Below are 24,180 nucleotides of genomic sequence, written 5' to 3' on the forward strand. Positions count from 1 at the left end.
AAAGGTAGGTCTTATAGCACAATAAAGGAAAAATCCGAAAACCGTGAATTTGTGGTTATATCACAAAAAAATGTGTGCACAAAAAAGTTAATTTACTAAATCTACATATACATGGCGTCTACTTACTAAATCTACATATAGTGTTAACTACATATAGATGGCGCTGATGTCCTTAACTTGCAGTTTTGCACATAAAAATGTTAAAATATTTGGTACGATGGTACGGAACCCTTCGTGTGCGAGTCCGACTCGCACGTGACCGGTTTTTTCTTTTGTTGGTTGGTTGGTTTAGAAAAACTGCATACAATTACAATAGAAAGTACACAAGTCTGTAGTAGAAATAACAAAAAACAGTACATATTGTTAGGCGTCCACTAGACTATAAGTTTTGCCACAGTCACTGCTGTGAATGACGGATAACCTACCATCTAAAGTTAAGACTGATATTTGCATGACAAATATCTGGTTATTTCCATCAATCATTCGCCACTCATGATTGATGGAATTGATTGACGCAAAACCTATCATCTAATGGACGCCTTACAAGAATGTTAATACTTTAATATTGTGTTGTATTATAATGCTGGTCGCACATCACACCTGAGTCGAGCGCACGCGACGAACTTTTTCATACTGAACCGCATAGGTATCAACTTCACTAAAGAAATTTTGATGACGACATTGGAGCGTATTTTTTAAGCTGATAAAGATAATTGTGTAGTCTTATAGTGTGCGATCAGCATAAGTGTCCATCTTAATGTCTATTGTATCTCGCCATAGAAAAACTACAGAACTGATTCGATAGACCGGTTAAGCCAGTCAACTGTAACAGCACTACAAGGTCAAAATCTAAATAGGTATATAAAAGGAAAAGGTGACTGACTGACTGACTGGCTGATCTATCAAGGCACAGCTCAAACTACTGGACGGATCGGGCTGAAGTTTGGCATGCAAATAGCTATTATGACGTAGGCATCAGCTAAGAAAGAATTTTTGAAAATTCAACCCCTAAGTGGGTGAAATAGAGTTTTGAAATTTGTGTAGCCCATGCGGACGAAGTCGCGAGCATAAGCTAGTTATATACTAAGCACCAATTAGTATTCAATAAATAGGTAGTATAGATATGTAGGTGTAAAAATAAATGTAAAATTTAATTCAGACCATGCGGCAGGTCGAGATGGTAGTCGGGGTGGGGATCGACGCCCCCACACACCTGCACAGCCCTTGTGAGTGACTTTCGGCTGTGTCCCCCCACCCCCCGCCCCCGCCTCGTACCATGATTGCCATCTTTCAATGATTATTAAATAGAGGGTCTTACAAAATACGTAAGATCCACGGACCTTTATTAGTTTGGTATTCTTTTTCAGGAATTTTTAAAAAAAATTCTCGATGCGATTCATTTTTATATAAAAAAAGGAAATTTCATTTTTAAGTAAAAAAAGGACGCCAAATAATCGTGACGTCATATACCAGTATTTCATAGAATCTCGCATTAGTATGCGCACGTTTTGACGTTTGATACAAAGTTACTGATTTGACTAGTTGTCAAATACCGGATTATGTTACCATTTGTGAGCGCGTGGTATTATACAAGTGGCATGGTATTAGTCACAATAGTAAATTGCCCTAGGGATAAACTTACCTGTTCGGGTTATGTAACCTGTGGCACGTCTTGCAAACGATGCGTGTAGATTCGCAAGTATATTTTGTACCACAACTTGAAAATTCCACTCCCAAAAAAAACTCGCAAGTCGCAACCGTGTGGTAGGTATCATACAAGTGGCGCCATCTACATCTTGACATCGACACTAAAATTCTTTAGGCTTAACCTGTTCTGGTTCTGTACTCTGTGGCATGTCTTGTGAGAAATGCGCGTACACAGCAGTTACAAACAGTCCCCTAAGACCAAAACTTACAAGCGCGTTGTATTACACCAGTGGCGCCATCTAGTTCATGATTTAAACACTACATATGTTAAACTAACCTGTGTCTGGTTCTGTAGTCTGTGGCACGTCTTGTAAGGGATGCGCGTAGAGCCGCAGGTACACTTGTATCGCGACGCGCGCGCAGCGGAAGTAGAAGGGATGTGAGCGTAGAACGTCCTCTAACCGTAGCAAACCGACGTAGGAGCGTAGCGTCATTTTTCTCATGCAATACGAATGGAAGTCGAATTGGTCCTCCATTATTTCTGAGAAATGCTGGAAAAAAATGAGATTAATAATATTTTATTTATCGTACTGTATTATTATATTATACTATATATAGCTCAATTACCACTCACTCACTGATTGACATAATTGTTCTCCTAGAAAGAGATAGAAAATGATATAATAATGTATGGGAGATATGTTCAGAAGTGGGATTCGAGTAGGGAAAAATTATGACATTTCAGAAAAACAAGATGGCGGCCGACCTGACTTTTGTAACTTTTTTGTTTTCCAACCGATTTTGTTTAAACTTGCAGCTCTTGTAGATGTTAGTAAACGATTTTTAGAAAATGTAAAAAAAATTGGAAAAACAAGATGGCGGCCGAGATTTTCAAAAAATTCCCTCCTGTAAAATTTTGTATGAAACTTTTTTTTTTCACTTATGGTTTCATATAGAAGACAAAGATTCCTTTAGGGCAACATATGGAGGGAGCTGATGATTGAGGATTTCGGAGACGGGTGAAGGGCACGCTCGAGGTATTGAAGATAGGTGGGAGGTGCTCGACCAAATGTCATTCGAAACCTCATCCAATTGCCAAAAATTGGAAAAAAAATTTAAAATTCCGAAAAAAAGATGGCCGCCATACAAATTTCATCGGCGTCCATCTCGGAGGGTATGACAGATGGAAGAGTGGTTTCTTGGCAAGAGATGATCAGGGTCCGAAGGTCTACTCGTTGGATGGAAAAAAAATTCAAAATGGCGGAATTTATTTTTTCATACAAAATTTTTTATTATTCAAAATGGCCATTATAGACCTCGAGAGCTGCTTTAGCAGCTCGAGCAGCGAGCAAAATACTAGTTATACTATATATAGCTCAATTACCACTCACTCACTGATTGACATAATTGTTCTCCTAGAAAGAGATAGAAAATGATATAATAATGTATGGGAGATATGTTCAGAAGTGGGATTCGAGTAGGGAAAAATTATGACATTTCAGAAAAACAAGATGGCGGCCGACCTGACTTTTGTAACTTTTTTGTTTTCCAACCGATTTTGTTACAACTTGCAACAATTGAAGATATTAGTAAACAATTTTTAGAAAATGTGAAAAAAATTGGAAAAACAAGATGGCGGCCGAGATTTTCAAAAAATTTCCTCCTGTAAAATTTTGTATGAAACTTTTTTTTTTCACTTACGGTTTCATATAGAAGACAATGATTCCTTTAGGGCAACATATGGAGGGAGCTGATGATTGAGGATTTCGGAGACGGGTGAAGGGCACGCTCAAGGTATTGAAGATAGGTGGGAGGTGCTCGACCAAATGTCATTCGAAACCTCATCCAATTGCCAAAAATTTGAAAAAAAATTCAAAATTGTGAAAAAAAGATGGCCGCCATACAAATTTCATCGGCGTCCATCTCGGAGGGTACGACAGATGGAAGAGTGGTTTCTTGGCAAGAGATGATCAGGATCCGAAGGTCTACTCGATGACTTGAAAAAAAATTCAAAATGGCGGAATTTATTTTTTCATACAAAATTTAAAACTTTTTTTATTTATTCAAAATGGCGATTATAGACCTCGAGAGCTGCTTTAGCAGCTCGAGCAGCGAGCAAAATACTAGTTATACTATATATAGCTCAATTACCACTGACTGACTGACTCATTGACATAATTGTTCTCCTAGAAAGAGACAGAAAATGATATAATAATGTATAGGAGATATGTTCAGAAGTGGGATTCGAGTAGGGAAAAATTATGACATTTCAGAAAAACAAGATGGCGGCCGACCTGACTTTTGTAACTTTTTTGTTTTCCAACCGATTTTGTTTAAACTTGCAGATATTGCAGATATTAGTAAACGATTTTTAGAAAATGTGAAAAAAATAGGAAAAACAAGATGGCGGCCGAGATTTTCAAAAAATTTCCTCCTGTAAAATTTTGTATGAAACTTTTTTTTTTCACTAATACTTTCGTATGAAAGACAAGAAATCATTTTGAAAAAAACATGGAGAGAGCTGATGATTGAGGATTTCGGAGACGGGTGAAGGGCACGCTCGAGGTATTGAAGATAGGTGGGAGGTGCTCGACCAAATGTCATTCGAAACCTCATCCAATTGCCAAACATTAAAAAAAAAATTTAAAATTCCGAAAAAAAGATGGCCGCCATACAAATTTCATCGGCGTCCATCTCGGAGGGTATGAAAGATGGAAGAGTGGTTTCTTGGCAAGAGATGATCAGGATCCCAAGGTCTACTCGATGGGTGAAAAAAAATTCAAAATGGCGGAATTTATTTTTTCATACAAAAATTTTTATTATTCAAAATGGCCATTATAGACCTCGAGAGCTGCTTTAGCAGCTCGAGCAGCGAGCAAAATACTAGTTATTATACTATATATAGCTCAATTACCACTCACTGACTCACTGACTGACTCATTGACATAATTGTTCTCCTAGAAAGAGACAGAAAATGATATAATAATGTATGGGAGATATGTTCAGGAGTGGGATTCGAGTAGGGAAAAATTATGACATTTCAGAAAAACAAGATGGCGGCCGACCTGACTTTTGTAACTTTTTTGTTTTCCAACCGATTTTGTTACAACTTGCAGGTCTTGCAGATATTAGTAAACGGTTTTTAGAAAAAGTGAAAAAAATTTGAAAAACAAGATGGCGGCCGAGATTTTCAAAAAATTCCCTCCTGTAAAATTTTGTATGAAACTTTTTTTTTTCACTTACGGTTTCATATAGAAGACAAAGATTTCTTTAGGGGAACACATGGAGGGAGCTGATGATTGAGGATTTCGGAGGCGGGTGAAGGGCACGCTCGAGGTATTGAAGATAGGTGGGAGGTGCTCGACCAAATGTCATTCGAAACCTCATCCAATTGCCAAAAATTTTAAAAAAAATTCAAAATTCCGAAAAAAAGATGGCCGCCATACAAATTTCATCGGCGTCCATCTCGGAGGGTATGAAAGATGGAAGAGTGGTTTCTTGGCAAGAGATGATCAGGATCCGAAGGTCTACTCGATGGATGGAAAAAAAATTCAAAATGGCGGAATTTTTTTTTTCATACAAAATTTTTTATTATTCAAAATGACGATTATAGACCTCGAGAGCTGCTTTAGCAGCTCGAGCAGCGAGCAAAATACTAGTTATACTATAATATATAGCTCAATTACCACTCACTCACTGACTCACTCATTGACATAATTGTTCTCCTAGAAAGAGACAGAAAATGATATAATAATGTATGGGAGATATGTTCAGAAGTGGGATTCGAGTAGGGAAAAATTATGACATTTCAGAAAAACAAGATGGCGGCCGACCTGACTTTTGTAACTTTTTTGTTTTCCAACCGATTTTGTTACAACTTGCAGGTCTTGCAGATATTAGTAAACGGTTTTTAGAAAAAGTGAAAAAAATTTGAAAAACAAGATGGCGGCCGAGATTTTCAAAAAATTCCCTCCTGTAAAATTTTGTATGAAACTTTTTTTTTTCACTTACGGTTTCATATAGAAGACAAAGATTCCTTTAGGGCAACACATGGAAGGAGCTGATGATTGAGGATTTCGGAGACGGGTGAAGGGCACGCTCAAGGTATTGAAGATAGGTGGGAGGTGCTCGAGCAAATGTCATTCGAAACCCCATCCAATTGCCAAAAATTTGAAAAAAAATTCAAAATTCCAAAAAAAAGATGGCCGCCATACAAATTTCATCAGCGTCCATCTCGGAGGGTATGAAAGATGGAAGAGTGGTTTCTTGGCAAAAGATGATCAGGATCCAAAGGTCTACTCGATGGATGGAAAAAAAATTCAAAATGGCGGATTTTTTTTTTCATAGAAAATGTATGACTTTTTTTAAATTGTTCAAAATGGCCATTATAGACCTCGAGAGCTGCTTTAGCAGCTCGAGCAGCGAGCAAAATACTAGTTATACTATATATAGCTCAATTACCACTCACTCACTGATTGACATAATTGTTCTCCTAGAAAGAGATAGAAAATGATATAATAGTGTATGGGAGATATGTTCAGAAGTGGGATTCGACTAGGGAAAAATTATGACATTTCAGAAAAACAAGATGGCGGCCGACCTGACTTTTGTAACTTTTTTGTTTTCCAACCGATTTTGTTACAACTTGCAACAATTGAAGATGTTAGTAAACGATTTTTAGAAAAAGTGAAAAAAATTGGAAAAACAAGATGGCGGCCGAGATTTTCAAAAAATTTCCTCCTGTAAAATTTTGTATGAAACTTTTTTTTTTCACTTATGGTTTCATATAGAAGACAAAGATTTCTTTAGGGCAACATATGGACGGAGCTGATGATTGAGGATTTCGGAGACGGGTGAAGGGCACGCTCAAGGTATTGAAGATAGGTGGGAGGTGCTCGACCAAATGTCATTCGAAACCTCGTCCAATTGCCAAAAATTTGAAAAAAAAATTAAAATTCCGAAAAAAAGATGGCCGCCATACAAATTTCATCGGCGTCCATCTCGGAGGGTATGAAAGATGGAAGAGTGGTTTCATGGCAAAAGATGATCAGGATCCGAAGGTCTACTCGATGGATGAAAAAAAATTCAAAATAGCGGAATTTTTTTTTCATAAAAAATGTATGACTTTTTTTAAATTGTTCAAAATGGCCATTATAGACCTCGAGAGCTGCTTTAGCAGCTCGAGCAGCGAGCAAAATACTAGTTATACTATATATAGCTCAATTACCACTCACTGATTGACATAATTGTTCTCCTAGAAAGAGATAGAAAATGATATAATAATGTATGGGAGATATGTTCAGAAGTGGGATTCGAGTAGGGAAAAATTATGACATTTCAGAAAAACAAGATGGCGGCCGACCTGACTTTTGTAACTTTTTTGTTTTCCAACCGATTTTGTTACAACTTGCAACAATTGAAGATATTAGCAAACGATTTTTAGAAAAAGTGTAAAAAATTGTAAAAACAAGATGGCGGCCGAGATTTTCAAAAAATTTCCTCCTGTAAAATTTTGTATGAAACTTTTTTTTTTCACTTGTGGTTTCATATAGAAGACAAAGATTCCTTTAGGGCAACATATGGAGGGAGCTGATGATTGAGGATTTCGGAGACGGGTGAAGGGCACGCTTGAGGTATCGAAGATAGGTGGGAGGTGCTCGACCAAATGTCATTCGAAACCTCATCCAATTGCCAAAAATTTGAATTTTTTTTTAAAATTCCGAAAAAAAGATGGCCGCCATACAAATTTCATCGGCGTCCATCTCGGAGGGTATGACAGATGGAAGAGTGGTTTCTTGGCAAGAGATGATCAGGGTCCGAAGGTCTACTCGATGGATGGAAAAAAAAATCAAAATGGCGGATTTTTTTTTTTTTCATACAAAAATTTTTATTATTCAAAATGGCGATTATAGACCTCGAGAGCTGCTTTAGCAGCTCGAGCAGCGAGCAAAATACTAGTTATACTATATATAGCTCAATTACCACTGACTGACTGACTCATTGACATAATTGTTCTCCTAGAAAGAGATAGAAAATGATATAATAATGTATGGGAGATATGTTCAGAAGTGGGATTCGAGTAGGGAAAAATTATGACATTTCAGAAAAACAAGATGGCGGCCGACCTGACTTTTGTAACTTTTTTGTTTTCCAACCGATTTTGTTTAAACTTGCAGTTATTTTAGATGTTAGCAAACGATTTTTAGAAAAAGTGTAAAAAATTGGAAAAACAAAATGGCGGCCGAGATTTTCAAAAAATTTTCTCCTGTAAAATTTAGTATGAAACTTTTTTTTTTCACTTATGGTTTCATATAGAAGACCAAGATTTCTTTAGGGCAACATATGGAGGGAGCTGATGATTGAGGATTTCGGAGACGGGTGAAGGGCACGCTCAAGGTATCGAAGATAGGTGGGAGGTGCTCGACCAAATGTCATTCGAAACCTCATCCAATTGCCAAAAATTTGAAAAAAAATTCAAAATTGTGAAAAAAGATGGCCGCCATACAAATTTCATCGGCGTCCATCTCGGAGGGTACGAAAGATGGAAGAATGGTTTCATGGCAAGAGATGATCAGGATCCGAAGGTCTACTCGATGGATGGAAAAAAAATTCAAAATGGCGGAATTTTTTTTTTTCATACAAAAATTTTTATTATTCAAAATGGCGATTATAGACCTCGAGAGCTGCTTTAGCAGCTCGAGCAGCGAGCAAAATACTAGTTATACTATATATAGCTCAATTACCACTCACTCACTCACTGATTGACATAATTGTTCTCCTAGAAAGAGATAGAAAATGATATAATAATGTATGGGAGATATGTTCAGAAGTGGGATTCGAGTAGGGAAAAATTATGACATTTCAGAAAAACAAGATGGCGGCCGACCTGACTTTTGTAACTTTTTTGTTTTCCAACCGATTTTGTTACAACTTGCAACAATTGAAGATGTTAGCAAACGATTTTTAGAAAAAGTGTAAAAAATTGGAAAAACAAGATGGCGGCCGAGATTTTCAAAAAATTTCCTCCTGTAAAATTTTGTATGAAACTTTTTTTTTTCACTAATATTTTCGTATAGAAGACAAAGATTCCTTTAGGGCAACATATGGAGGGAGCTGATGATTGAGGATTTCGGAGACGGGTGAAGGGCACGCTCAAGGTATTGAAGATAGGTGGGAGGTGCTCGACCAAATGTCATTCGAAACCTCATCCAATTGCCAAAAATTTGAAAAAAAAATTAAAATTCCGAAAAAAAGATGGCCGCCATACAAATTTCATCGGCGTCCATCTCGGAGGGTACGAATGATGGAAGAACGGTTTCTTGGCAAGAGATGATCAGGGTCCGAAGGTCTACTCGATGGATGGAAAAAAAATTCAAAATGGCGGAATTTATTTTTTCATAGGAAATGTATGAAGTTTTTTTTAAATTGGCAGAAAGCTGTAAAAAATCAAAATGGTGATTATAGACCTCGAGAGCTGCTTTAGCAGCTCGAGCAGCGAGCAAAATACTAGTTATTATACTATATATAGCTCAATTACCACTCACTCACTCACTCACTGACTGACTCATTGACATAATTGTTCTCCTAGAAAGAGACAGAAAATGATATAATAATGTATGGGAGATATGTTCAGAAGTGGGATTCGAGTAGGGAAAAATTATGACATTTCAGAAAAACAAGATGGCGGCCGACGTGACTTTTGTAACTTTTTTGTTTTCCAACCGATTTTGTTTAAACTTGCAGCTCTTGTAGATGTTAGTAAACGATTTTTAGAAAATGTAAAAAAAATTGGAAAAACAAGATGGCGGCCGAGATTTTCAAAAAATTTCCTCCTGTAAAATTTTGTATGAAACTTTTTTTTTTCAATCACGGTTTCATATAGAAAACAAAGATTCCTTTAGGGCAACATATGGAGAGAGCTGATGATTGAGGATTTCGGAGACGGGTGAAGGGCACGCTCAAGGTATTGAAGATAGGTGGGAGGTGCTCGACCAAATGTCATTCGAAACCTCATCCAATTGCCAAAAATTTAAAAAAAAATTCAAAATTCCGAAAAAAAGATGGCCGCCATACAAATTTCATCCGCGTCCATCTCGGAGGGTATGAAAGATGGAAGAGTGGTTTCTTGGCAAGAGATGATCAGGATCCGAAGGTCTATTTGATGACTTGAAAAAAAAATCAAAATGGCGGATTTTTTTTTTTCATACAAAATTTTTTATTATTCAAAATGGCGATTATAGACCTCGAGAGCTGCTTTAGCAGCTCGAGCAGCGAGCAAAATACTAGTTATACTATATATAGCTCAATTACCACTCACTCACTGATTGACATAATTGTTCTCCTAGAAAGAGATAGAAAATGATATAATAATGTATGGGAGATATGTTCAGAAGTGGGATTCGAGTAGGGAAAAATTATGACATTTCAGAAAAACAAGATGGCGGCCGACCTGACTTTTGTAACTTTTTTGTTTTCCAACCGATTTTGTTTAAACTTGCAGTTATTTTAGATGTTAGCAAACGATTTTTAGAAAAAGTGTAAAAAAATTGGAAAAACAAGATGGCGGCCGAGATATTCCCAAAATTTTCTCCTGTAAAATTTTGTATGAAACTTTTTTTTTTCACTTACGGTTTCATATAGAAGACAAAGATTCCTTTTGGGCAACATATGGAGAGAGCTGATGATTGAGGGTTTCGGAGACGGGTGAAGGGCACGCTCAAGGTATTGAAGATAGGTGGGAGGTGCTCGACCAAATGTCATTCGAAACCTCATCCAATTGCCAAAAATTTGAATTTTTTTTTTAAATTCCGAAAAAAAGATGGCCGCCATACAAATTTCATCCGCGTCCATCTCGGAGGGTATGAAAGATGGAAAAGTGGTTTCTTGGCAAGAGATGATCAGGGTCCAAAGGTCTACTCGATGGATGGAAAAAAAATTCAAAATGGCGGAATTTTTTTTTTCATACAAAAATTTTTATTATTCAAAATGGCCATTATAGACCTCGAGAGCTGCTTTAGCAGCTCGAGCAGCGAGCAAAATACTAGTTATACTATATATAGCTCAATTACCACTCACTCACTCACTCACTGACTGACTCATTGACATAATTGTTCTCCTAGAAAGAGACAGAAAATGATATAATAATGTATGGGAGATATGTTCAGAAGTGGGATTCGACTAGGGAAAAATTATGACATTTCAGAAAAACAAGATGGCGGCCGACCTGACTTTTGTAACTTTTTTGTTTTCCAACCGATTTTGTTACAACTTGCAGGTCTTGCAGATATTAGTAAACGGTTTTTAGAAAAAGTGAAAAAAATTGGAAAAACAAGATGGCGGCCGAGATTTTCAAAAAATTTCCTCCTGTGAAATTTTGTATGAAACTTTTTTTTTTCACTTATGGTTTCATATAGAAGACAAAGATTCCTTTAGGGCAACATATGGAGGGAGCTGATGATTGAGGATTTCGGAGACTTGTGAAGGGCACGCTCAAGGTATTGAAGATAGGTGGGAGGTGCTCGACCAAATGTCATTCGAAACCTCATCCAATTGCCAAAAATTTTAAAAAAAATTCAAAATTGTGAAAAAAAGATGGCCGCCATACAAATTTCATCGGCGTCCATCTCGGAGGGTATGAAAGATGGAAGAGTGGTTTCTTAGCAAGAGATGATCAGGATCCGAAGGTCTACTCGATGGATAGAAAAAAAAATCAAAATGGCGGAATTTATTTTTTCCGCCGACTCACTCATTGACATAATTGTTCTCCTAGAAAGAGACAGAAAATGATATAATAATGTATGGGACATATGTTCAGGAGTGGGATTCGACTAGGGAAAAATTATGACATTTCAGAAAAACAAGATGGCGGCCGACCTGACTTTTGTAACGTTTTTGTTTTCCAACCGATTTTGTTTAAACTTGCAGTTATTTTAGATGTTATCAAACGATTTTTAGAAAAAGTGAAAAAAATTGGAAAAACAAGATGGCGGCCGAGATTTTCAAAAAATTTCCTCCTGTAAAATTTTGTATGAAACTTTTTTTTTTCACTAATACTTTCGTACAGAAGACAAAGATTCCTTTAGGGCACCACATGGAAGGAGCTGATGATTGAGGATTTCGGAGACGGGTGAAGGGCACGCTCAAGGTATTGAAGATAGGTGGGAGGTGCTCGACCAAATGTCATTCGAAACCCCATCCAATTGCCAAAAATTTGAAAATAAATTCAAAATTCCAAAAAAAAGATGGCCGCCATACAAATTTCATCCGCGTCCATCTCGGAGGGTATGAAAGATGGAAGAGTGGTTTCTTGGCAAGAGATGATCAGGATCCGAAGGTCTACTCGATGGATTGAAAAAAAATTCAAAATGGCGGAATTTATTTTTTCCGCCGACTCACTCATTGACATAATTGTTCTCATAGAAAGAGACAGAAAATGATATAATAATGTATGGGAGATATGTTCAGGAGTGGGATTCGAGTAGGGAAAAATTATGACATTTCAGAAAAACAAGATGGCGGCCGACCTGATTTTTGTAACTTTTTTGTTTTCCAACCGATTTCGTTTAAACTTGCAGCTCTTGTAGATGTTAGTAAACGATTTTTAGAAAATGTAAAAAAAAATGGAAAAACAAGATGGCGGCCGAGATTTTCAAAAAATTCCCTCCTGTAAAATTTTGTATGAAACTTTTTTTTTCACTTATGGTTTCATATAGAAGACAAAAATTCATTTGAAGGAAAACATGGAGAGAGCTGATGATTGAGGATTTCGGAGGCGGGTGAAGGGCACGCTCAAGGTATTGAAGATAGGTGGGAGGTGCTCGAGCAAATGTCATTCGAAACCTCATCCAATTGCCTAAAATGTGAAAAAAAATTCAAAATTCCAAAAAAAAGATGGCCGCCATACAAATTTCATCGGCGTCCATCTCGGAGGGTATGAAAGATGGAAGAGTGGTTTCTTGGCAAAAAATGATCAGGATCCGAAAGTTTACTCGATGGATGGAAAAAAAATTCAAAATGGCGGATTTTTTTTTTCCTCTGACTCACCCATCGACATAATTGTTCTTCTAGAAAGAGACAGAAAATGATATAATAATGTATGGGAAATATGTTTTAATGTGGAATTCGACTAGGGAAAAATTATGACATTTAAGAAAAACAAGATGGCGGCCGACGTGACTTTTGTATCTTTTTTGTTTTCCAACCGATTTTGTTTAAACTTGCAGCTCTTGCAGATATTAGTAAACGATTTTTAGGAAAAGTGAAAAAAATTGGAAAAACAAGATGGCGGCCGAGATATTCAAAAAATTTCCTACTGTAAAATTTTGTATGAAACTTTTTTTTTTCACTAATACTTTCGTATAGAAGATAAAGATTCCTTAAGGGCAACACATGAAGGGAGCTGATGATTGAGGATTTCGGAGACGAGTGAAGGGCACGCTCGAGGTATTGAAGATAGGTGGGAGGTGCTCGACCAAATGTCATTCGAAACCTCATCCGATTGCCAAAAATTTGAAAAAAAATTCAAAATTGTGAAAAAAAGATGGCCGCCATACAAATTTCATCGGCGTCCATCTCGGAGGGTACGAAAGATGGAAGAATGGTTTCTTGGCAAGAGATGATCAGGGTCCGAAGGTCTACTCGATGGATGGAAAAAAAATTCAAAATGGCGGATTTTTTTTTTCCATACAAAATTTTTTATTATTCAAAATGGCCATTATAGACCTCGAGAGCTGCTTTAGCAGCTCGAGCAGCGAGCAAAATACTAGTTATACTATATATAGCTCAATTACCACTGACTGACTGACTCATTGACATAATTGTTCTCCTAGAAAGAGATAGAAAATGATATAATAATGTATGGGAGATATGTTCAAAAGTGGGATTCGAGTAGGGAAAAATTATGACATTTCAGAAAAACAAGATGGCGGCCGACCTGACTTTTGTAACTTTTTTGTTTTCCAACCGATTTTGTTTAAACTTGCAGTTATTTTAGATGTTATCAAACGATTTTTAGAAAAAGTGAAAAAAATTGGAAAAACAAGATGGCGGCCGAGATTTTCAAAAAAATTCCTCCTGTAAAATTTTGTATGAAACTTTTTTTTTTCACTTATGGTTTCATATAGAAGACAAAGATTCCTTTAGGGCAAGATATGGAGGGAGCTGATGATTGAGGATTTCGGAGACGGATGAAGGGCACGCTCAAGGTATTGAAGATAGGTGGGAGGTGCTCGACCAAATGTCATTCGAAACCTCGTCCAATTGCCAAAAATTTGAAAAAAAAATTAAAATTCCGAAAAAAAGATGGCCGCCATACAAATTTCATCGGCGTCCATCTCGGAGGGTATGAAAGATGGAAGAGTGGTTTCATGGCAAAAGATGATCAGGATCCGAAGGTCTACTCGATGGATGAAAAAAAATTCAAAATAGCGGAATTTTTTTTTCATAAAAAATGTATGACTTTTTTTAAATTGTTCAAAATGGCCATTATAGACCTCGAGAGCTGCTTTAGCAGCTCGAGCAGCGAGCAAAATACTAGTTATACTATATATAGCTCAATTACCACTCACTGATTGACATAATTGTTCTCCTAGAAAGAGATAGAAAATGATATAATAATGTATGGGAGATATGTTCAGAAGTGGGATTCGAGTAGGGAAAAATTATGACATTTCAGAAAAACAAGATGGCGGCCGACCTGACTTTTGTAACTTTTTTGTTTTCCAACCGATTTTGTTACAACTTGCAGTTATTTTAAATATTAACAAACGATTTTTAGAAAATGTGAAAAAAATTGGAAAAACAAGATGGCGGCCGAGATTTTCAAAAAATTTCCTCCTGTAAAATTTTGTATGAAACTTTTTTTTTCACTTATGGTTTCATATAGAAGACAAAGATTCCTTTAGGGCAACACATGGAGGGAGCTGATGATTGAGGATTTCGGAGACGGGTGAAGGGCACGCTTGAGGTATTGAAGATAGGTGGGAGGTGCTCGACCAAATGTCATTCGAAACCTCATCCAATTGCCAAAAATTTTAAAAAAAATTCAAAATTCCGAAAAAAAGATGGCCGCCATACAAATTTCATCCGCGTCCATCTCGGAGGGTATGAAAGATGGAAGAGTGGTTTCTTGGCAAGAGATGATCAGGATCCGAAGGTCTACTCGATGGATTGAAAAAAAATTCAAAATGGCGGAATTTTTTTTTCATACAAAATTTTTTATTATTCAAAATGGCGATTATAGACCTCGAGAGCTGCTTTAGCAGCTCGAGCAGCGAGCAAAATACTAGTTTTTAATATACAACTAGATGATGCCTGCGGCTTCATCCGCGTGGATTTAGGTCTTTTAAAATCCCGTAGGAACTCTAGGATAAAAAGTAGCCTTTGACACTCTCCCAGGTCTTCCATGAAATATAAATCTGGGGTGTTATAGAAATCGAATATAGAAATCTTAATTACCCTGTCGACTTCGTGTGCCTTTTTGAGAGCCTCTCCCCACTGTTGTAGGCGCTGGTACGCGGCCGCCGCCTCCGTTTGGAACCACATACATTGCATTTCGTTCAGGTTTTCTGTCGCCGGCACTCCTGAAAAAACAAAATTTCAGGTTTTATCATTGCTTCATCGCTTGAGCTTTTTCTGAGTATTTGACACATACCTTCTCTATAAACTAAGAACACAATGTTTTCAACGCGTTAGACGTGTCCCGCGCGTAACATGTAACGCGCACATTCGATGTTGACCTTCCTCTACCCATTTGTATGGAGTATTTGACACATACCTTCTCTAGTAAACTTGGAGCACATCGCCTCGGCTTGTTTGACGTGTCCCGCGCGTAACATGTAACGCGCACATTCGCTGTTGAGCTTCCTCTACCCATTTGTATGGAGTATTTGACACATACCTTCTCTAGTAAACTTGGAGCACATCGCCTCGGCTTGTTTGACGTGTCCCGCGCGTAACATGTAACGCGCACATTCGCTGTTGAGCTTCCTCTACCCATTTGTATGGAGTATTTGACACATACCTTCTCTAGTAAACTTGGAGCACATCTCCTCGGCTCGTTTGACGTGTCCCGCGCGTAACATGTAACGCGCACATTCGCTGTTGAGCTTCCTCTACCCCTTTTGCATGGAGTATTTGACACATACCTTCTCTAGTAAACTTGGAGCACATCTCCTCGGCTCGTTTGACGTGTCCCGCGCGTAACATGTAACGCGCACATTCGCTGTTGAGCTTCCTCTAACCATTTGCATGGAGTATTTGACACATACCTTCTCTAGTAAACTTGGAGCACATCTCCTCGGCTCGTTTGACGTGTCCCGCGCGTAACATGTAACGCGCACATTCGCTGTTGAGCTTCCTCTACCCATTTGCATGGAGTATTTGACACATACCTTCTCTAGTAAACTTGGAGCACATCTCCTCGGCTCGTTTGACGTGTCCCGCGCGTAACATGTAGCGCGCACATTTGCTATTTACATATCGATCGGCCGTGTCCATCGCTTGAGCTTCTTCTAACCATTTGTATGCCGATACTGGGTCACCAGCATGCTGCAATTTAGTAAAAATACAGGTATTATCAAAACTTACTGATTCACACCTGCTTCGGTTGAGTAGTTTAATAAAAAACATTCATTAGTAAAGAACTACGAAAGATTCACGAGCTGTCAAAGTCATACCAAATTGTCAAGTCAAGACGGTCGCCGGCTAGGGCAGTCAAGGGCTAAATTGTAATAGAATAAAAAAATACTGACCTTATATATCCGTCCTTTAACAATAAACAATTCTATCAACGTAGGCGTATGTTCTATCGCAGCCTCTATATAGTGTAGGGCTCTGTCCGTGTCTTTCTTATAGTCGTAGTGTTGTGCGGCGAAGTAATACGCCCATAGTAACGCACTGGCTGGCTGCTTAACTTCGTCAGGTTTCGAACTAAATGTACCGGATCTTGATAAGTTCTCCATATACTGTAGTATTAATTTTTCTATTGTGTCTGCTTTGCTTTGGTCAGCATATAACGACCTGGAAGGAAAGTACGTAGTTATTAATAGCTTTTAAAAAAATTAACTGTCTTTTTGCCACAAATATAGTAGTAGTTACTAACATGAGTCTGAGCTTTGAGCTATTCTTTCCTAAAGTGGTTCAGAAATTACCTCAAATCTACGAGGAGTGACGGGATGCCTTTATGCAGTCTGTGCCTCAAGTACTCGTCCGCGAGGCACTATCGCTGTGAACTATTCTTTTCTTAAGTGGTTTAGAAATTACCTCAAATCTACGAAGAGTGGCGGGATGCCTTTATGCAGTCCGTGCCTCAAATACTCGTCCGCGAGGCGCTCGAACGACGGCATTCGGGCATCCGTCAGTTGCAGCCGCCGCGGCGCTATTGCTTTGGGATACTCTTTTCTGAAACGGGAAAAGTGAGAAAATATTTATATTACTTTGATATTAAGTATAGAAAAATCTGATTATACTCTATATGGCTGATTTTCACTACATTGTTGAAATTAGCAAAGATATAGCAAACTTTATTTAACACTTTGCAAAGCAGGACACAAGAATGCATGCATCATGAAAGAATGAATGAATGCATACACACAGGTAGTGTGCGTATGCATTCGTATCATGCATGATGCATACCTTAAAATAAAACTTAAAACTGCTTATGCTAATTATGTTTTTCCCCCCAAATCCATACTAATATTAAAAATACAAAAGAGTAACTGCCAGTGTTTCAAGGGTCAACCGTTAAACAGATTTTAATGAAATTTTGTACATAGATAACTTTCATCCCAGACACAGGTATAGTAAACAAATATCCCAGAAAATTGAAAAGTTCTTAACAGGATTTTTAAAAACCTAAATCCATGCAGATAAAAGTCACGGTAATCTTCTAGTAGTCAATATAAAACTCACTTATATTCATCATAGAAGGCCACAATTTCGTCCGAATCAGTAAGCTGTTTAGCTTCTACTAATTTCTGATAATACATCACATTCTCCGGATTCCGCTTGAGCAAATCCTCATATACTGCTTCCGCTTCTTTAAACCTGAAATTGAAAATTTACTCCTTAGCATGAAAGTTGATATTATCATATTAGTAATATAACAATCAGATGTTATGATTTGCTGAATTTATGTTATTCTTATTGCAATTCTATTTAATCCATATCTATACTAATATTATCCTAACATACAGCTTGCATCCCAGGGAAGGACATAGGCTACATTTTAGGCCCGAAAAATGAAAAAATTCGAACAAGATTTTTACAATTTTTACAATACTCTCAACTGTTAGGACAACAATCTGACAAGAGAGAATCTCTTGACAGAAAAATTTAGTGAGTAGCTAGGAGTGTTAGGCTGAGATATATAGAGCCCACTTTGCTCAGACTTAAGATTGAGTAAAAACGAGACAGATTTATGTGAGAGGTATAGCTCTGTCTCATTTTATCTCTGTCTTAAGTCTAAGCTAAGTAAGAGTGCGCTCTATAGACCTCAGCACCATCAATTACAGGATTACAATGGGCATAATGAACTCACCTCTTCAATTTCAAATAATACTCGCCCGAGGTTTCCTTAATTGATAACTTATCTAGAATTTGACTTTGGAACTTCTGCAAATGTTGTAATGCTCTATCATACTGTCCCGACTCCGCTAGAACCATATTCTGGTATAATAATAACTCTGAATGCTCATAGTCGTAAGGGCCTTTCATCTGATTGGTTCGGAAGGCGTCTAATATACTGTTTGCCATTTCATAGTCACCTAGAAGGTGATAGCTCATGGCAAAGCCAATCCATGATGCTCTTTGTGTTGGTCGTAACATGAATAATTGGTAGCGAGTGTCCTGAAAAATGATATTTTAATAATATATTATGTTAAATAATATGATCCTCGGTGCCACCATTATATTAAATAGTATGATAATTAATCATAAGAACACGTTTATTGTGCTAAGTAGCAAGTAGATTACTGGGGGTCCACTGTAGGGGAAAGCAGGTAGGATTCGTACACTTTTTACTCTAGGTCATGTAAAAACAAAACTAATAAATATTTCAAAATAATTTCAACGCTGCTGGATTACCTAGTTATCTGGCTTTAATTATAGTGTAGTTCAGTGTTGATGCAAAGTAAGATGACAAAGCTATGATGAATTTCCCAAAAAATGGAAATCGTACGAAAGCACCCCACACGCGAGGTAGCTTCGTACATCGACTAGGGTACATTCGTACATAGTGGGGAGCTTTCGTACACAGGAATTAAAAAGGCTATTTTATATGAAATTAAACATTTATTGATATCAAAATTAACACAGAATCAACCTTAAATATAGTAATAATTAACAATATGGTGTTTACAAACAATTTATTACAATTTAAGTCATTCATTAATCAACATTCTAATTTACCGTTATAGTAACTCGCGTTTCATCTCTTTAGCCTTCTGTTTTCTCTCTTGTTCTCCTTTTTTCATCTTTTTTGCTCTTTCCTTTTCTATCAGTCTATTTTTTTCGGGATTATATGTTATATCCTTAATTTTTCTAATACTTTTCCTTTTTTTGTCTCTTTTTAGGTGCATTCTCATTCACTTTAGGCTAAGGTAAAAGGTTGCATAATTTCTGGCGTCATCATCCCACAGTAGATGGTGATGGAGGTGGCAATCTTGATGATAGATCTTGTTGAGTAAGAGCTATTTCTTTGGGAGTTGAATTGGGATAGCGCCTATGTCAAAAATAAACGATTTCTTAGTAATTATTATTAAACAGAGGGTCTTCCAAATTTCGTGAAATCCACGTCCATTGTAAGTTTTAACCATTCAAAACTGATTCTAAAGTTGTTGATTTAAATATAAAGAGTAGGTACGTCAAATGTTTATGACGTCATATCTATGTATATCTTTTATACAAGCTGCCATAGGTACTAAGCCAGCGTTTTGACGTTTGATAAGAAGTTGCTAATTTGACTTATAGCGCAGCTCACGACAGGCATGAAACTTCGAAGAAAGAAAACATCGAGGTTTCACCCACACTGGCAGGCGTCAAATGTCGCCTATATTTGACGCTCGGTAGGCTATGAAACTACTAGGTATTTTTGATTTAACGACACCCCTAGCCTAATATTTAGCAGATGTCAATTTCAGGATCAACCCGAAAGTTTCTTCACTCTAGTTCTACTCTGCTAGTCTAGGCACCACCACTATTTGTTGCATGTTATCATCTGGGAGTGGTTTAGAATTGGAATCCCATAACTTAGTTAGTGCAAAAACGATCTGAACTCACGCGGGGTGCATTCGTAAAGTACGAATCCACCCCACTCCTAACTGCACGAAGGTACCCCAACCAAAAAAATCAAACAATAAATTTAAAATAAAAATAACGGTGAAGGTTATCCCAAAATTAATGTTTACACATGAATCTAAGGCACTTATCCAAAGACTACTATATGTTACTTTAACAATTTGAGCCAAGCTTATTACGAATTAATGTCGTCAAAGATGAGTCGAAAAATTATTTTCGCGGTGTGAAAACACGTTTTGACTTATTCTAAAAAAATGGACTGTTTTACAGCCACTGCACTTAGCTGTGAGCCTATGAATATGAGCGGGCCTCACATATACAAAAACACAAACGCGTCACTATGTAGCATAGTGTAGATATGACTGTTGTACGAATGCTCCCTCTGTGCGAATCCTACCTGCTTTCCCCTATACTATTTTACCAAGAAGGCTAGTGAGGTAGGACGTATTTTGTGGGAGAGTAACATTTGATTTAATAGACTGGTCAAGTGCGAGTCAGACTTGCACACAAATGATTCTGTACCACAGTGCAAGATATAAACACTTTTTAATCATTTAAAGATTATTTTATTAAAATTTGCCTTTCAAAAATTTCAATAATAATAGATAATTTACATACTTTGTAACCTTCTAGATCTCTCATTTGAATTTGGAGCAAGGATAGATCCCGGAGAATTTGTATATTCTCCTTTTCCCATTTTAATGCATTGCGGTAACATTTGATTGCCTCATCATATTTCTTATCGGATCTCTGGAGGAGACCGTAAACATGCCAGCACACTGGAGATTTCAGGTCGTTGCGGAGACCTCTTCTTACATACTCATACGCTTCATCTTTGCGACCAAGACAATTTAATGTCAATCCTTTCATAGCCAGGGTCTCTGAAAACATTGACAGATAATTTTTATTAATCATAATCCTAATCCTAATAATATTATAAATGTAAAAGTGTGGATGTTTGGATGTTTGTTACTCAATCACGCAAAACCGGCTCAACAGATTTGGATGAAATTTGGAATGGATATAGATTATAACCTGGATTAACACATAGGCTACTTTTTATCCCGGATAATCAAAGAGTTCCCGCGGGATTTTGAAAAATGTACATCCACGTGGACGAAGTCGCAGGCATCAGCTAGCAGCTAGTGTTACAATAAAGCTAGCCTCATCTAAATTACTGTACAAATCTTGCCCACATGGAATGGTGCCAAGATACTGACTACATTTCCTTGCTGGACAGCCAGCCTGATCCTTTGCAGAAAATATGAGCCAGCGTTTCTGTCACCATAGTGAATTCTCTCATTATTATTATTTTACTAAGACTCAATGGTCCCAGAGTCTCAACGGCAAACAGAATATGAATTATAATAGTTATTATAAAAGTTAATAAGTTAGATTCTTCAAACCTTTACCTATTAGAAAGAGATCAACAAATTTAAAATTATTCTATAGTATTCTAGTTATTTGAAATTTGTTGAAAAGTTATGAATTTAATTAATAAATATCATAAATTTAAATAACAAACAATGCTTTTAAATTATAACTTTTCCGATACTTCCCGATACTTTCCGATACTACTACTTTCCGATATTTTCTATATCCTCAGTCGATGTAGAAGCAGGTAGAATACCGTAGGTAGGTTCAAATAAAACAGAACAAATCGGAATATTTTTTGCTATTGTACTAGCTCATCAAATATTGTAAATAGGTTCATAATAAAAACTATTTAGCTCCATACCTCCATGTTCGGCGAATTTAGGATTCGATAATATCTGCTTAGCAAATTTCAATCCATTTTTGTATTGTTTATGTTCGTAACACCGCTGAAAATATTAGATAATTAATTAGATTTCATTAACCTCTATTTATTAGTGGATGCAACCCAAATGATACATTAGCAAGAAGTATAAGTTTTAACGTGAAACCCTTTGAGATTTATACTTGGAATTGATGTTATAAGATAAGCCTGCTAAGTGGTAATAGGACTGAAGCGTAATTAACTTCTCATATCAATTACACTATTTTTTATTTGCAAATAATAGTCGAGAATGACAAACCACTTGAAACAAACTGAATGTTTACAACTAAACTTACCAATATTCTTTTGAAAAGAGCATTCTCTTTTGGTGGCAATGGATTGCTCGGTGGCATTTTATCTAAAGAATACGAGTTATCTTTTTATTATTTTACTAATAAATTGGAATATTACTAAAAACCTCGTGGCTATAAACCAGAGAAGTCGATGATGGAGTTTAGACTTTAGTTAGTCTATGGCATGGCGACTGGGTCACGTGACCTATAAAAACATTGCCATGTAATGAAACATCCTGGAAACATCAAATGAATGAAAGTTTGAATCTTGTTCAGATTGAAGTTCGGGTATTTAGCAACAAATTTTACATTAATTTTATAAGAATTGAATGCAATTAAGGCATAGAGCTATAGTATATCATCTGTGAATTAAGGTAGGCCTTTCAGGAAAACATGTGATTTGGATTTGGCAACATTCTTTTTCTGGCATAGTCACCACCACCATCTTGTGAAGTGTCACGCTGCGCTGTCTCCTTATATGTGGTGTTGCTGAGAATTAAAACTGATATTCACTGTTTTTTTCTAAATATTACAGCCATTCTATACATACATATATAAACTAGTCGGGCTAACGTCGTGCGTCAACTAGCCGTTGAAATATACTACATAAATATAAATTCTATAAATTCTGTTAATAGATACAGCATAAAATATGTGTCTGCAATCTGCATCTCATTGCTACATTTAGCACTAGGTGAATATAGTATTTGAGCAGGTAGACATGATAAGTTGCATTTTTTCTCGATTTAGATACAGGGATAACTTTCTCGATTTCTCATACAATTAAAATTAGATATAACTTACTCGATTTTCGACGTTGGCATTTTTAAAATACTCCCTAACATTGAGGAGATTTTATTTGCTGGCAGCCTATGTTCTACAACTGCGCCTCCCTGCCTGTCAATGTCATTAAAGTGCCCAAAAGACCCTTGTCAAGAGAAACAACAAAAATGATGGCTTGGTTTGTCGCACAGATAATATTGTAGTCTTTGGTCGCACAGTTTGTCGGGCTATGTAGGTACATGGTAGGTACCTCTCAAGTTAATTAATAAAAAACTAAAAAATATTAATAGCTCATAGTGTGTATTGTGTAGCGAAGACGTGGTCAGTGATTTAAACTTTGTAGTGCACAAGGAATATGGGTATAGAAAACATGCGTCGTTGGCCAATGTATATTATTTTCGCTGTATCCATTTTACTTACCCTTTCACTATTGAATAGTTGGAATGTGGAGACCGAGTTACAAAACCGCTTAACTGAGGTCAGCATGCAGTTGCAGGAGTGTGCACGACAGCAGGCATCATGTAGGGAGGAATCGTTAAGGTACCAAGAACAACGTGATATTTACAGTGCAAAAGTAAACAATTTGGAGAATTCAAGAGATAGGATGACGAACAACTTAACCGAGTATATGTCCAAAGCAATGAAATCTGAGATCCAGATCAACAGAACATTAGTAGATGTTGAGCTTTGTAAAACTGAGTTGCAGTCTTTGAAAAATTTACAAATGAGTAAATCTGCTACTTTAGAAACTTTACGATTAGAGAAAGAGACTTTGACGACACAATTGGAGGAACGAAAGAAAAGGATTGAGGAACTAGAAAGAGAGATAATTAAGTTGAAAATTTCTATGACTACTAAAAGTGCTGCGAATCCATCTGTTTCATCAAGAGTGACCCCAGCCGCTCAACCTCCTAAACTAAGCCCAGCTTTAAACGCAAATATGCCAGTAATAGAGAATAATGCTAAGGAGGAAATGGAGGACCCCAGTGCACTAAATGATGTAGATAATTTTGAACAACAGTAATCAATATGTAAGTTAAAAGAATCTGTAACTCTAGCAAGAATTTAATAATCGTCTTTGATGAAAGAAATGCAATAGTTACAATACTTTAAATTGGCTAATTCTCTTGCACTTGCTTTATATATAGTCTATACTTGGACGATCTAACCTATGGACTTGTAACGCGCCTAATATTACGAATAAAAATTTCTGTCACTTTTGGTGCGGGACGAGGAAACACTACATAGACAACTTGACACACTCACTCAACAAAGTTTTGTGTCATTATTAACACACACATATCTAAATCTTCAACACTACTACATTTTACGCACACTAATAAGTTATATACATCAACATACAAA

The 24,180-nt window shown here is 36.9% G+C and overlaps 2 protein-coding genes across 2 annotated transcripts in view; one reads left to right on the forward strand and one right to left on the reverse strand.

Moving 5' to 3' along the window:
• Naa15-16 (N-alpha-acetyltransferase 15/16) overlaps nt 1–22,209 on the reverse strand; it is a 141,728-nt gene extending 119,519 nt beyond the window's left edge. The window contains 10 exon segments of the mRNA XM_069505994.1: nt 1,985–2,198; nt 15,103–15,227; nt 16,038–16,194; nt 16,398–16,665; nt 16,909–17,046; nt 17,557–17,691; nt 18,185–18,492; nt 20,560–20,822; nt 21,680–21,764; nt 22,036–22,209. Coding sequence (XP_069362095.1) covers nt 1,985–2,198; nt 15,103–15,227; nt 16,038–16,194; nt 16,398–16,665; nt 16,909–17,046; nt 17,557–17,691; nt 18,185–18,492; nt 20,560–20,822; nt 21,680–21,764; nt 22,036–22,092 — 1,750 coding nt within the window. The 5' untranslated portion in view covers nt 22,093–22,209.
• Nucleotides 22,210–23,033: 824 nt separating this feature from the next.
• LOC117992904 (non-centrosomal microtubule array protein 1-like) lies at nt 23,034–23,965 on the forward strand. The gene has a single exon (XM_034980625.2). It carries the CDS (start codon nt 23,171–23,173, stop codon nt 23,837–23,839), a length of 669 nt encoding a protein of 222 aa, XP_034836516.1. The 5' UTR covers nt 23,034–23,170; the 3' UTR covers nt 23,840–23,965.
• The last annotated feature ends 215 nt before the right edge of the window (nt 23,966–24,180 follow it).

This window comes from Maniola hyperantus, chromosome 22 (assembly GCF_902806685.2).
Source record: "Maniola hyperantus chromosome 22, iAphHyp1.2, whole genome shotgun sequence".
Classification (NCBI taxonomy): Eukaryota; Metazoa; Arthropoda; class Insecta; order Lepidoptera; family Nymphalidae; genus Maniola; species Maniola hyperantus.